Source organism: Stegostoma tigrinum, chromosome 6, assembly GCF_030684315.1.
Source record: "Stegostoma tigrinum isolate sSteTig4 chromosome 6, sSteTig4.hap1, whole genome shotgun sequence".
Taxonomy (NCBI): Eukaryota; Metazoa; Chordata; class Chondrichthyes; order Orectolobiformes; family Stegostomatidae; genus Stegostoma; species Stegostoma tigrinum.
This window is the reverse complement of record NC_081359.1, coordinates 73,539,937-73,555,971: the sequence shown is the minus strand read 5'-3', so window position 1 is coordinate 73,555,971 and position 16,035 is coordinate 73,539,937. Positions and strand designations below refer to the sequence as shown.

At 43.7% G+C, this 16,035-nt stretch overlaps 1 protein-coding gene across 2 annotated transcripts in view; it reads left to right on the top strand.

The window, feature by feature from the left end:
- The first annotated feature begins 35 nt into the window (after positions 1 to 35).
- Positions 36 to 16,035, top strand: part of LOC125453322 (palmitoyltransferase ZDHHC20-B-like) — a 103,766-nt gene continuing 87,766 nt past the window's right edge. For both annotated transcript variants that reach the window (XM_048532731.2, XM_048532729.2), the window contains exon 1: positions 36 to 172. In XM_048532731.2, the coding sequence (XP_048388688.1) occupies positions 55 to 172 (118 nt within the window). In that variant the 5' untranslated portion in view covers positions 36 to 54. The remainder of the gene's footprint in view (positions 173 to 16,035) is intronic.

Sequence of the window (16,035 nt, the reverse complement as noted above, 5' to 3'; positions counted from 1 at the left end):
CTTCGGGGCCGGGGCCGGGGCCGGGGCGGGGGCGGGGGCGTGGTGGGGAGGAAGATGGCGCCGTCTAACGTCCTCAGATGTTGTCAGCGGGTGGTCGGCTGGATTCCTGTCATTTTTATCACGCTCGTTGCTTGTTGGTCTTACTACGCTTATGTGGTAGAATTGTGCATCTGTGAGTTAAACATAACACGCGCTACCTGATGTCGTTCTGTCTCCTTCCACAGTACCGTGTTTGTTGTCAAGGCGGGGCAGAGCTGGAGGTACATGAGCGGGTGGGTTTGTCTGCCCAAGCCGCCGGGAGAGGAACCTCTCCAGGCAGTTAACTTAGGCTGAGCCGGGAGTTTTAGTAGTTCGCTGACTGGCGATTTTTCGTACACGGTTACCAATTTGCAGGCAGCTACATCTGCTTCTTGATCCCCCGCAACCTGCATTCAAAGTCAGCTGCTGTGGCTTTGATGGCTTTAAGCCGGACGGAGAGCTTGGTTAGCAGAGAATTGAACTGACAGTCAGATCGATTTTAATTGTAGTCATCGTCACCTGTAGAATGGCTTCGTCGTTTTCTTTTATCGTTAGTGAGCAAAACATGGAGTTTAAATGCCACTGGTTTTGGGAAATGATAACTTGCAGTTTCTTAAATAAACAAGATAAAGTTGTTGGCTTTGATTGGGTCATTAAACAAAAAAGACTTCTCATTACGTAGGTAGATAAATGGAAGAAAATAACTTGATGTAAAGTCTCTCACTCAGTTAAGTTTTAGTAATTATTTCTGGTTCGGGTAATGATGTAGCTTTCGACGACCAGGAAGTTTCAGAACCACTGCCTGTGTTGATTTCACTCGGGGTGGCAGTGCAGTATTGCAGTCGGTATTAATATCCTTGAATTAGACAGTACTTGCCTTCGGACCCTTTCATCTGAACATTATTTAATTGGCTCGCCTTGTGTGTGTGTGTGTGTGTGTGTGTGTGTGTGTGTGTGTGTGTGTGTGGGGGGGGGGGACAAAGACAAAGAATGAAGTCTCGGTGGTTTTGATGTCTATCGATTTTAATCAGGGCCTTGACAAGCTCCCACATGGCAGACCAGTCAAAACAAAAGTCTGTGGAATCTCAGCATATACCAAGTTGGATCCAAAATGGTTTTGTGCCTAGAACATTGTTCCTTCTGGATTTTGCAAGGCTGAGTGTATGGTCCCTTGCTTTTTATAGTAGACATCAATGACTTAGATTTCCATGGTTAAGAAATTTGCAGCTGATACAAAATCTGAGTGAAGGAAAATGATGTAGATTGCAAGAAAGTATCATTGGGTTGATTAAGTGGGTAGAAAAGTAACAAGCGGGATTTGGCATGGAGGACAAAAGAACCTGGTAATTAATTATAGTATTGAGAAACACCGCATGCATTCACCCACCCCCTCCCCTTACTCCTTATTTCCCAGTTCCCTTCCATCTCCTCGTTTCTGAAGAAGGATCCTGACCCAAAATGTCAACTTTCCTGCTGCTCTGATGCTGCATGTCTTGCTGTATTCCTCCCACTCCACGCTGCATTGTCTCTGCATCCAGCATCTGCAGTTCTTGCTGTCTCTTTGAAATACATGTCCACAGTTTTCTAAAGGATAGGGTAGGTAGTCAAGATGACTAAGACGACATTGGGACAAGTTAATTTCTTAATCAAACATTGAATGCAAGTAGGAAAACACCTGTGATGCTGTGGTAATGTCCCTGCTACTGGACCAGATGGCTTGAGTTCAAGTCCCACCTGTTCCAGACTGAAAAGATTGATTAAAAATAGCTACAATATAAGCAGGGAAACTCTGCCGGAACTTGATTGGACTGCAGATTGAGTAGTGCATACAGTTCCGGTCATTGGACGGATATGATAATGCTAGAGAGGAAACAGGAGATTTGTAAAGACTTTGCCACAAGAATTTTAGCTATGAGGAAACATGGCACAAGCTTGGAACATCATCTTTGAAACAAATCTAAAGGGAAATTTAATTGAGCAACCTGGGTTTTAGTAGGAGTGTGTGATTTTTCCCTATACAGGGAGGTTGATAATTGGGGTGTACAGCTATAAATTGAGAATATTTTTCACCCAGAGGGTGATGGGTATCTAAAACTCACTGCCTGAAAGGATGGTTGATATAAAACCTTTATAGCCTTTTGTCTTAAAAAAATAAAAAAATGTGCATTTGACAATAAACCTATAGGGCTACAGAAAAGAGTTGGCAAGTGGGATTAAGTCTTTAGATAAGACTGTTTTTGGCTGGTGCAGACTTTCTCTGTGCCATCAATTATCTGTGTTCTTAATGATTTGTGTTAAGATGTTATAAGTGTGGTTAAGAGTGAGGACAAAATGTAACTTGACAGTGAAATCTCTGCTCCCAAAGACAATCTTTAATGTCCGGTGAGTCTGAAATGAAGTGGGAAAATGCATATGGAAATGCATCAACCAAGAATGAGTCCTCATGAAAAGGAGAAATTTTTAAAATAGCTGAGTTCCTCGGAGTGCAGGTGCATAGATCCTTGTAAGTGTTGTCACGGGTAGACAAGGTGGTGAAGAAGGCATTTGGCACACTTGCTTTCAGTGGCCAGAACGTTGAGTACAGGAGTTGGAATGTCATATTACAGCTGTATAAGACGTTTGTAAGGTCGCATTTGGAGTACTGTGTGCAATTCTCATCGTTCTGTTACGGGAAGGATATTATTAAACTGGAAAGGGTGCAAAAAAGATTTACAAGGATGTTACCAAGACTGAAAGGTTTGTGAGAAAGGGAGAGGCTGAAAAGGCTGGGGCTGTTTTCCCTACACATAGGAGATTGGAAGTTGAGCTTAGAGATTTATAAAATCATTAAGTGTTTACATAAGGTGAAGAGCTAAAAACTTTTCCCCAGGATAGGGGAGTGCAAAACTAGTGGGCATAAATTTAAGGTGAGAGGGAAAAGATTTGAAAGGAACCTGAAGGGCACCTTTTTCCTATAGAAGATGGTGCGTATATGGAACAAGCTGCCAGAGGAATTGGTAGAAGCAGGTACAGTTACGTTTAGAAGGCATTTGGGCAGTAAGTGGATAGGAAAGGATATGGATCAAGGGATTTGGGCCAAATGCAGCAAATGGGATTGAAACTTTGTCAGCGTGGACAAGTTGTGGTGAAGGACCTGCTTCCATACTATATTCTTTTATGACTCTAATGATTTTTGGTAAGTATTTATATGATAAATATACTAATGTTCAAATGGTCCCACGATTTCTACTTCAATTTATTACACTGAGGCTGAATTTGTAGTGTCACAACCTCTGTAACACTGTATCCCTCTGAGATGTGTTCTCTTCTAATCCCAGCATCTCGTTCATGCCAGATTTTAATCACCCCATCTCCTGTGATTGTGGTTTCAATTACTTAATCCTTAAACTCAGAAATTTCCTTCCTCAGCTGGTCCTCCCTACCTCTTTCCTTTCAAGGTGATGTCTGAGTCCTGCCTTGTAGAGATAACAAGGAGTAGAACTGGATGAACACAGCAGGCCGAGCAGGAAGGCTTACGTTTCATCATCAGAAAGGGGGGAGGAGAAGAGGGTTCTGAAATAAATAGCGGGGGGGAGAGGTGGATCGAAGATGGGGAGAGGAGACAGACAAGTTAAAGAGGCGGGGATGGAGCCAGTAGAGGTGAGTGTAGGTAGAGAGGGGATAGGTCAGTTCAGGGAGGATGGACAGGTCAAGGGGGGGGGCATGAAGTTAGTAGGTAGGAAATGGGGGTGCAGCTTGAGGTGGGAAGGGGGGATAGGTGAGAGGAAGAACACATTAAGGAGGCAGGGCTGAACTGGGCTGGTTTTGGGATGTGGTAGGGGGAGGGGAGACTTTGAAACTTGTGAAATCCACATTGATACCTTTGGGATGCAGGGTTCCCAAGCAGAATATGGGATGCTGTTCGTGCCACCATCAGGTGGCATCATTGTGGCACTGTATGAGGCCCAGGATGGACATGTCATCTGAGGAATGGGCGGGGGAGTTGAAATGGTTCGCGACTGGGAGGTGCAGTTGTTTATTGCAAACCAAGCGTAGGTGTTCTGCAAAGCGGTCCCAAGCCTCCGCTTGGTTTCTCTGATGTAGAGGAGGCCACAACGGGTACAGCGGATTCAGTATACCACATTAGCAGATGTGCAGGTGAACATCTGCTTGAGGTGAAAAGTCTTCTTGGGGCCTGGGATGGGGGTGAGGGAGGTGGTGTGGGGGCAGGTGTAGCACTTCCTGCGATTGCAGGGGAAAGTGCCTGGTGTGATGGGGCTGGAGGGGAGTGTGGAGCAGACAAGGGAGTCACGAGAGAGTGGTCCCTCCGGAAAGCAAACAAGGGTGGGGAGGGAAGAATATCTTTGGTGGGGTCGGATTGCAGATGGCCTAAGTGTCAGAGGATGATGTGTTGGATCCGGAGGTTGGTGGGGTGGTACGAGAGGACAAAGGGTTTTTTTTGTTATTGCAGGGACAGGGTGTGAGGGATGAGTTATGGGAAATACAGGAGACACGGTCAAGGGTGTTCTCGACCACAGCGGGGTGGGAAGTTGTGGTCCTTGAAAAACGAGGACATCTGAGATGTACGGGAGTGGAATGCCTCAACCTAGGAGCAGGTGCGGCAAAACGAAGGATTTGGGAATAGGGGATGGAATTTTTGCAGGAAGGTGGGTGGGAAGAGGTATATTCTAGTTAGCTGTGGGAGTCAGTGGGCTTGAAATGGATATCGGTTTCTAGTTGATGGAGACAAAGGGGTCCAGGAAGGTGAGAGAGGTGGTAGAGATGGTCCAGGTGAACTTAAGGTAGGGGTGGAAGGTGTTGGTGAGTGGATAAACTGTTTAAGCTTCTCGTGGGAGCATGAGGTGGTGCCAGTACAGCCATCAGTGTAACGGAGGAAGAGGTGGGGTTTAGGGCCAGAGTAGGTGCGGAAGAGGGATTGTTCCACGTAACCTACAAAGAGGCAGGCATAGCTTGGGCTAATGCGGGTACCCATGATCACCCCCGTTCGTCTGTAAGAGGCGGGAGGAATTGAAAGAGAAGTTGTTGAGGGCGAGGACGAGTTATGCTAAGCGGATGAGGGTGTCACTGGAGGGGGACTGGTCAGGCCTGCGGGAGAGGGAGAAGCGGAGGGCCTTTAGGCCATCTGCATGGCGAGTACAGGTGTATAGGGACTGAATGTCCATAGTAAAAATGAGGCATTGGGGACCGGGGAGTTGGAAGTTCTGGAGGAGGTGGAGGGGGTGGGTGGTGTCACGGATGTAGGTCGGGAGTTCCTGGACCAAGGGGGAGAAAATGGAGTCGGGATAGGTGGAGATAGGTTCGGTGGGGCAGGAGCAGGCAGAGACAATGGGTCAACCAGGGCAGTCAGGTTTGTGGATTTTGGGAACGAGATAGAAGCGGGCGGTGCGGAGTTGGGGAACAATGAGGTTGGAGGCTGTGGGTGGGAAGTCACCTGAGGCGATGAAGTTGTGGATGGTTTGGAAGATGATGGTTTGGTGGTCGGTGGTGGGGTCATGATCCAGGGGGTGGTAGGAGGAGGTGGTGTTGGAGAGTTGGCACCTGGCCTCGGCGATGTAGAGGTCAGTGTGCCACAATACAACCACGACTTCCTTATCCGTGGGTTTTATAATGAGTTTGGGATTGGAGCGGAGGGCTACACGTTCTGCGGGGAAGAAGTTGGACTGGGTAAGAAGGGTGGAGAGGTTGAGACGATTCATGTGTTGACAGCAGGTAGAGATGAAGAGGTGGGGGGGGGAGGGCGGTAGGAGGCCTTAGCGTGGTGTCCAGGAGGAAGACTTGTGTTAGAGGCGGAAAAAGGGATCTGTCGAGGGAGGGTTAGGTTTACAGTTAAAGAAGTAAGTGTGGAGGCAGCGGAATTACTGCTAAAAGTGCAAACATGACCGGTGTTCGTTGATGTGTGGGTGAAGGTGAAGGGGGACAAAGGTGAGCCCTATACTGAGGACTGACAGTGCGTCCTCAGTAAGGGGGAGGTCTGGGAGGATGGTGAAGACTTGGCAGGGCTCCGTGTTGGTGTCTCCTCTGGAGCTGCTGGCTGTGGAGGCTGTGGGCGCAGTGATGTCTGCGGCAGTGGGTGGTGATGCATCCTCGTCAGTGCTGGATGGAGCTGCATCCACGTCGGTGATGGACCAAGCGGGGTGGGTGGTGGCAGCAGCGGTGTTGGTACTGTCTTTGGTGTTGGTCTCAGAAATGGAGGCGGTGGCTTCAGCAGTGATGGCATTTGCTGTCCCGGAAGTGGTGTACCCAGCGGTGACAGATGTGACATCATCTGTGGGTTCTCCGACAGTGGCCTCATGGCCAATGGCAGCAGGTACATTGTGGGGATTTGGGAGGTAGAGGAAGCCCACTTTGGGTGGTAGGCAGCAGTAAGTTTACTGTACTTATGGTTTTTCTTCAGGTAACTTCTTCAGGGTAGGAATCCTTACAAGAGGCTTCGCAGTGGGGTTAAAACTGTATCAGAGATTATAGTTAAAAAGTTTGCAATCAGTAATCTGCTGATTTATAGGTGGTTTGTATCACCCCCAGATCCCTGGTTCCCACACTGGACTTAATTTAGGAATGTAAAGTGAAGAAGGCAGGGCAGGGCAAAGAATCTCTGCATTTATTAAATGCAAAGGTGAGTATATCACAAGAAAAAAAAAGACAAAAGTAATAAACATGGAAATAAAACAAAGGTGAATAAAAATACAAGAGTTAAAAACATAAATTCAAAACAGTGAAACTGACACTCAGTTATTAACTTTAGTACAGGCTAATTACTATGAGAAGTTAGTAGCAGTTTCAAACACAGACATTTTAATCAGATTTCTTGACCTTGGGTGCCTGAATTGTCACCAACCCACCTTCCCCTCCCTGCTAGCTAGATTGGATACTTTGGGTCTCGAGGAAGTAGGCTCACCACTTTGGGAGGATAAACACAATTTTGAAGTACAGCTGGCTTTTCCCACTTGCTGTAGCCGGTGTTTCACTGAAAACTTCAGAAGATGTTCAATCTAGTTTGAGAACTTGGGTTTTCTTACTTTGAAGGTTATATGTGTCGATTTTCCCCTCCGGATGTGTCTGAGGCTGTCAGTCATGTCGGTTTTCAGAAGTCGTCATTTGTCAGATCTGCTGGTCATGGTCGGTTGCTGTTGGTTCCCCCGTACGGAACAGCCCTGTGTCGATAGGTTTCAAGGAGATAGCCGTGCAGATAGTTCTCAGGGAGCTGTTTGGGTAGCTGTCTGGGATCCATTTGTTGATAGCTGCAGGGATGGCGGTCTCTCTTGCATGCTGTCTCTCTCTTCCCCATCCTCCAGAGGCCAGCAGTTGTACGACTGTGTGCTCTGTAATCACCTCGCAAATCTGTGTTTTCCATTGTTTCTGTTGTCCCCTTTGTGTGAATTGGCTTCCTGACAGTTTGGAGTAGGTATAAATGTGTTTTGATTAAGTGGAATGTCCAGTATTTCTACGAGTGATTATTAATTAATGTTGAATGCCATGGTACCTCTGAAGAGTCTAAGATGTTCTTTCCTACACCTTTATAGTCGAGCTTTTGATCATCTGACTTAATATATCCTTACAGAACTGAGTGTCTAATTTGTTTGATAATATTCCTGTGAGATGCCCTGAAGTGCTTTTCTGTCATGGGCTGTGGGCATTGCAGTCATGGCCAGCATTTGTTGCCCATCCTAATTTTGCTTCCACTGAGTATTTACGAGGACATTTCCGAAGTCAGTTAAGAGTCAGCACATTGGTGAGAGTATGGAATAATGTTGTCTACTAATTGGTGGACAGACTGCACTGGGCATCCTGAATTTAGCATACTTGTTGAGAGAAAGCCTTGATAATTGTTTCACAAGGGAAGAGCAATAGACCCATCCACCCCCCGCATGACTATGTGAATGGAAATGAAGTGATTGTCAGTGCATCTGCTGCATTTGAATGGAAAGGTGCCAAGATATGACAGCACTCTAACTTCCAGCTATGAATTCATTTTGCAGAGAGAGTGGTTCGTCTAAAAGCAGAGCAAATGGGGAAAGTGTATATCGTGGTGGGATCATTTTGGAAGTGGCAGAAATTCCTTGGAATAGCGTTTTCTGTTCCTTCTTTTCTCTGGTTTCCAGAGAAGCCATTCCTTTAGCATCTGTTCTATTCCAGTCCTTCTCATGAAAATTCAAATTCTGTAAATTTACAGTCTGAGGTTGTGTGTGGATATTTACATGATGAGAGAGAGAATATATTGTGGATGTAAAGTCTTACTTGATGGAAGGTACTAGAAATATTCTGAAGCTTGCATAGCATCTGTGGAGGGAGAATAGCTAGTTTCAATTCAATGAACTTTCATCAAGAGAGTTCTGATGAAATGTCCAAGATAACTAAGTGTGAAGCTGGATGAGCACAGCAGACCAAGCAGCATCTTAGCACAAAAGCTGAAGTTTCGGGCCTAGACCTTTCTCAATGAAGGGTCTCGGCCCAAAACGTCAGCTTTTGTGCTCCTAAGATGCTGCTTGGCCTGCTGTGTCCATCCAGCTTCACACTTTGTTACCTTGGATTCTCCAGCATCTGCAGTTCCCATTATCTCTGATGAAATGTCATCTGTCCGAAATGTTAATATGTTTCCCTCTCCATAGATGCTGCCAGACATACGACGTATGTTTAGCATTTTCTCTCTTTGCTATTGAACACTTTATGTATGATCTACAGTAAATATCAATACCACCTCTAATTTAGGAAACAAAGTTGAAAGAATTAACATTTATGTAGCATCCCATATTCTCAAGACCATCTAGAGTGTTTAGTCAGTAAGTTTTTGTAGTACAAACAGTAAATGAGATGTGACTACCCAATCTGTTTTGTTCAAGGGTGAATATTGTCAAAGACATAAAACATTCTCTGTTCCATCAATTTATTTATTATGGATCTACTTTTGTCTTTGGTTTAATCTTGCATCTGAAAAATGCCAGCACTGGCAAATGGGCTACTCGCTTTTCTACTATATTCAGTCTGTCTCCTGGTTTCAGAACATAATATGTAAATTTGGTACCTGGTTAAGATCAAAAGAAATTGGAGCAGAAGTGAACCATTCAGCCCATCGAGACAGTTCTGATTATCCTCACCTCTGCTTTCCTGCCATTTTCCCATTACCTTTGATTCCCTTACTGATTAAAAATCTACCTCGGCCTTTAATATATTTAACACAGCCTCTGTAGTCTTCCATGGTTAAGAATTCCATGGAATCGCTACCCTCAAGAACTCTCTCATAAATCTATTCTGCATGGTATGGTTCACCATTATATCTCCCCTTAAATTCCCTGACTTCTACTATTGGCCTTGCACTCTGTTGAAATGCAAACCAAGAATAAGAGACAGTGTACTTCAGTGTATGCTTAGAACCATAAAAACATAGAAATGATACAACATAGAATGCAGCTATTCAGCCCATCTTTTCCATGCTGACCCAAAGACATGCAGATCGAGTCATACAGCACAGAAAAGACCTTTGGATCCTACCAGCCCATGCTGAACATAATCCCATATGAAACTGGTCCTGCCTGCCTGCTCCTAGCCCATATCCCTCCGAATATTTCCTTTTCATGTACCAGTCCACATATCTTTTAAACATTATAATTGTTCTCGCATCCATCACTTCCTCAGGAAGTTCATTTCACGTGCAAATCACTGTCAGTGTAAAGAAAAAATGCCTTTCATGTTTTTTTTAAAAATCTCTCTCTCTCCTCTCACCTTAAAAATGGGCCCTCTAGTCTTGAAATCTCCTTTCTAGGAAAGAGACCATTAACACTCTCTATACCTCGCATTATTTTATAAACTTCTTTCAGGTCTCCTCTCACCTATGCGCCAGTGAAAAAAGTCCCAGTCCATCCGACCGTTCTTTATAACTCAAATGTTCCATACCTCATAACATCCTGGTAAATCTTTTCTGAACCCTCTCCAGCTTGATAATATCCTTTCTATGATTGGGTGAACAGAACCGGAGACAGATGCCATTTCTGATACCACTTTCCTGCATACAGCTATAACCCCTCTGCCTATAGCACTTAAGGTGTAGATATAGGTGCTTTTTTTTAAAAGAGTTCAGTGTCTCTGCCTGCGTACCCACTCAGGCAGCAAATTCCAAGCACTCACCACCCTCTACATAAAAAGTTGTTTTCCCACATGTCCCCTCAAATCCTTCTGCCACTTAACTTGAATCTGGTTTTTGTACTCTGCCAAGAGAAACAGGTTCTTCCTGTTTACTGTATCCCTACCCCTCTTAATTTTATCTGCAGTACCTCAATCATGTCTCCTCTTTCCCCCACATCCCCCAAAAAACTGCCTTTCTTCCAATGAGAACAATTCCAACCTTTCCAATGTCTCCTCATAGCTACAATTCTTCAGCCCTGGCAACGTTCTAGTAAATCTTCTCTGCACTCTCTCCAAACTTGTAATTTGGTGACCAGAACTGCACACAATACTCCAGTTGTGGCTTCATCAAGACCTTACGCAGTTTCATCATTGTATTCCTACTTTTGTATTCTATACCTCTGCCAATTCCATAGGCTTTCTTTACACAATAATCTACCTCTACTACTACCTTTAGGACCTGTGCACTTGTATGCCAAGATCTTTCACTCCCCTTGCAGCATATTCCCATTTGTTGTGTATTCCCTTTTATGTTTGACCTCCCAAAATATATTACCTCATAATTGTTAGAGTTGAGCTCACCTTTCAACTCATCTCTATAATTTTGGAGCTATATCTGTCTCCTGCATTATGCCTTACATCGTCATTGTTTACAGATAGCAAGAACTGCAGGTGCTGGAGTTAGAGACAACACAGTGTGGAGCTGGATGAGCACAGCAGGTCAGGCAGCATCAGAGGAGTAGGAAAGTTGACGTTTCTGAAGAAGGGTTCCAACCTGAAACATCAACTCTCCTACTCCTCAGTTGCAGCCGTGGTCAATTTTTGTTGTTTGCACATTTTCTAATTGTGGCCCCATGTTTGAATCCCAATTTTTAATGTATCAAACAAACAGCAGGGGTCCCAACACTGAGCCCAGCAGAACACCACTTGAAACAGCTTTCCATTTGCAAGGGCACTCATCGTCCATGACCCTTACTAAGTCAACTTTAGATCTAATTCAGCAGTTTACTCTTTATCTCATGGGCTTTTACTTTTGACCAGTCTGTCTTGTGGGACTTAGTCAAATGCCTTCCTAAAATCTATGTAGGCAACATCCACTGCATACCCTCATTGATGCTCCTTGTAACTTCCTCAAATAATTTGTAAGGCATGACCTTCCCTTATCAAAGTCATACTGACGATCTCTGACTAGTCCATATGAACCAAAAGAACTGCGGATGCTGTAAATCAGGAATAAAAATAAAGTTGCTGGAAAAGCTCAGCAGGTCTGGCAGCATCTATGGAGGAGAAAACAGTGAACATTTCAGGTCCGGTAATCCTTCCTCCTCACCGATCCCGAAATGTTAACTCTGTTTTTTCCTCTACAGATGCTGCCAGACCTGCTGAGCTTTTCCAGCAACTTTGTTTTTGTTCCTGATTTATAGCATCCGCAGTTCTTTTGGTTTTTATTTAGTATATAACTCACTGCCACATCTCTTCCACGCATGCCCACCTTGAAGAAGTTCTGCTCCTCTCTCCGACGGGATTTCCATTCCAATCTCTCTTCTTGCATGGAGGAAGGGTCACCGGACCCAAAATGTTAACTCTATTTTCTCCTTTGATTAGCCTATGCCTTTCTAAGTGACAGGATTGATTCTAACAATTTGCCCACCACCAAAGAAAGAGTAATTGGCCTGTAATTGTTAGGCATTTCCCCTGTACAGTTTTTAAACAACAGAACCACATTTGAATTTTACCACTGTCTGGCACCTCACCTGTGTCTAGTAAAGTTTGGAAAATAATGTTCCAAGCATCTGCTATTCCTAACCGTCTTTAACATCCTGGAGAACAATGCATCCAACCTTGGTGACTTATCCACTTTCAAGGATTCCAACTCCTCTCGCAATTCCTCTCTCTCTCATTGTGACAATTTTGTCCATACTGCTCGTCTTGGGTTATTATATCCTGATAATCACTTTCCTTTATGAATATAGAGATAAAAATCATCTTCCCATATCCTCTGCATGGGAAGGATAGGGAATCCAAAAGGAGGGAATCCTGTATTTTATCAACATGTCTTTTGTTCAATTTTGAGAAAATTCTTAAAATGTTGACAAACTTGCTGTGGTTTCAGTTGTTTTGCAAATTTTCAGCACCTGCGTATTGCTTTTTGCGTAATTAATTACTAAAATGTTAAATTATTCTGTACAAGAGTCACATAGCATCTTGAAACCTAAACCCAGTTTTGGATCTGTCCAGGTCGCTCAGCTCCTGATGTTGTTACAGCCTTAGTTCAAACATGGACAAAAAAGCTGAATTACGGAGGTGATGTAAGGGTGGCAGCCCTTGACATCAGGCTGCATTTGACTGAGCGTCATCAAGGGAGAAAACTCTCTGATGGTTGAAGTCATACCTGGCATTTAGGAAGATGGTTCTAGTTGTTGAAGGTCATTCATCTCAGTATCGTGACATCTCTGCAGGAGTTCCTCGGGATGGTATTCTAGTCTTCATCTGCTTCATCAGTGGCTTTCTCTCAGTTGTAAAATCAGAAGTGGGGATGTTCCGCTGACGACTACACAATGTTTAGCACAATTCACAGCTACCGTGAACAACTCCAGTCCAAATTCAAATGCAGCTAGACCTGGACAATATTCACACTTGGACTGACAAACAGGCAAGTAACATTCATACCCCACAAATGCCAGGGAACAGCCATCTCAAGTAAGAGACAATCTAATCACTGACCGTTGACATTCATTGTTAACATCACTGAATCCCCGCTATCAACATCCTGGGAGGTATTGATCAGAAACTCAATCAGACTCACCATATAAATACAGTGGTTATGAGAGTAGATCAAAGGCTAGGAATGCTGCAGCAAGCAATTCACCCCATGTCTCTCCAAAGTCTGTCCTCCATCTCCATCCCCATTAAGGGACACTTTATCCTGATGGAGAGGGGGAATGGTAGAATTCTAAGTACAGTGTAAACAGAAGGCCTGATGGGGAAGGTTCTGAATGCGGGGAGAGCAAGTCATTGCATAAGGTGATGGCCTAGTGGGATTATTACTGGACTGTTAACCCAGAGACCCAGATAACTTTCTGGGGAGCTGGGTTCAATTGCCACCTCAGCAGTTGGTAGAATTTGTATTCAATAAAATATCAGGAATTATGAACCTCATGGTGACCATGAATCAATGTTGATTGTCAGAAAAATCCATCTGGTTCACTAATATCCTTTAAGGAAGGAAACTGCCATCCTCACCTGGTCTGGCCTACATGTGACTCCAGACCCACAGCAATATGGTTGACTCTGAACTGCCCTCTGGGCACTTAGGGATGGGCACTAAATGCTGCTTAGCCAGGGATGCCTACAAGAAAAGAAAAAGAGTCAGAATGTAGAAAATCTGAAGAACTATACTGCATTTATTTCAATGCAAGGGGCCTTACAGGTAAGCTTGATAAACTCAGGGCATGTTTTAGAACATGGAATTGAGACGCCATAGCTATTACAGAAACTTGGCTGAGAGATTGGCCAGACTGGCAGCTGAATGTTCTGGTTTTCAGAATGTTGTAAGAAGGATAGGAAGGAGGGCTGGTGATGTTTTTGATTAAGGGATACATTACTGCTGTAACTATGGAAGATATTTCTGCAGAATTGTTCAGTGAAAATATATGGGTAGAAATTAAAAATAAGAAGAAAGATCACTTTGATAAGACTATACTTTAGGCCCTTCAGTAGTAAGAGGGAAATTAAGAAAGAAGTAGGTAGGGAGATCTCAGATATATGTAAGCATAATGAGAGATCTGAGTTTTCCAAACATTGACTGGGGCTACAGTAGTGTTTAAAGGTTTGGACGGTGAAGAATTTGTCAAGTGTGTTGAAGAAAATTTTCTCTATCACTGTGTGGGTCCGCCTATGAGAGAAGGAGCAAAACCAGATGTTCTTTTGGGTGATAAGGTTGGACAGGTAACTGAAATAAATGTGGGGGATCACTTGGGTCCAGCAATTGTAATTCTTAGTTTCAAAATGAATTTGGAAAAGGCAATAAGCCTTCCGTAAAAGTTAAGCTTTTTTTAAATTGAAGTAATGCAAATTTCATTGGTATGCGACAAGAGCTTTCAGAAGTTGATTGGAGTAGACTGTTTACAGGTAAAAGGGCATCTGACAAGTAGGAGGCATTCAAAGGGTGATGACGAGGCATTTTGTTCCTGCTAGAGTGAAGGGTAAGGCTGGTAACATTAAGGACCAATGGATGAATAAAGATATTGAGGGTCGAGTCAAAAGTAAGAGAACCATATTTTAGATCTAGACAACTTGGTTCAATTGAATCTCTGAATCAATATAAAGAGTGTAGGGGCATTCTGAAGAGAGAAACCAGGAAGACAAAAAGGAGATATGAGAGCATTGGCAGATAAGGTTAAACATAATACAAAGAGATTATACAAATACATTAGAAGCAAGAGGGAAACTAGAGAGAGGATAAGGCCTCTTTTAAAGATTAAAAAGGTCATCTTTGTCTTAAATCCCAGGAGATGAGAGAGATACTAAATGAATATTTCACATTAGTTCTTAATGTGGAGAAGGAAATAGAGTCTAGAGAATGCAGAAAAATAAACTTTGTTGTAAAATCAGTTCACATTACAGAAGAGAAAGTTCAGGAGGTCTTGGAGAACATGAAGATGGATAAATGTCTTGGATATGATTTGATGTATCCCAGAACGTTGTGGGAAATAAGGAAGGAAATTTTGAGATCCCTTGCAGAAATATTTGCATCATCTATAACTATAGGTGAGGTACCTGATGATGGGAGGGTGGCTAATGTGCCTTTGTTTTAGAAAGGTTGTAAGGAGAAACCGGTGAATGGAGTTCAAACTGGATAAATGCAAAGTACTGCATTTTGGTTTGACAAGAATGGGTAGCTTATACAACTAATGGTAGGGCCTTGGGTAGTGTAGTAGAACAGAGGGACCTAGGGTTGCAGGTACATAATTCTTTGAAGTTTGCATCGCAAGATGGTTAAAAAGGTGTTTGGCATGCTTGCCTTCCTTGTTCAGTCCTTTGAGTATAGGAATAGGGAAGTCATATTGAGGTTGTTCAAGACATTGGTGAAGCCTCATCTGGAATACTATGTCCAGTTCAGGTTGCCCAGTTATAGGCAAGATATTATCAATCTGGAGAGGGTTCAGAAGAAATTTGCCAGATGTTGGCAGGTATGGAAGATTTGAGTTATAAAGATAGGCTGGGACTTTTTCCACTGGAGCATGGGAGGTTGAGAGGCGACCTGATAGAAGTTTATAAAATAATGAGAGGTTTAAATAGAGTTGATGGTAGTTGTCTTTCCCCTAGGATGGGGGATTTCAAGACTAGGGGACACATTTTTAAGGTGAGAAAGAGATTTATAAAAGACACAAGGCAAATTTTTTTACAGGAAGTGGTTCATTTGCGGAATCAACTTCTTGAGGAAGTGGATGCGGGTACAATTAGTGTTTAAAAGACATTTGGATAAGCACATGAATAGGAAGGGTTTGGAGGGATATGGGACAGAAGCAGGCACGTGGGACTAGTTTAGTTTGGGATATGTTCGACATGGACTAGTTTATACCGAAGCGACTGTTTCCATGCTGTGTGACTCTATAACTCAGGAATGTGATGAGATAGTCACCACTTGCCAGGATCAGTGCAGCTCCAACAGCTCTCCGAAGCTTGATACCATCCAGGACAAAGGAACCATATCCACAAACATTTGTTCCCTCCACTACCAATGCTTAATCACAGTAGTGTGTACTATCTACATGATGTGCTGCAGAAATTCACCAAAGTTCCAAGCCCATGACCACTTCCATCTAGAAGGACAAAGGTGGCAGAAACAGGGGAACAACATCTCCTGTAAGTCCCCGTCCAAGCCACTCACCATCCAGA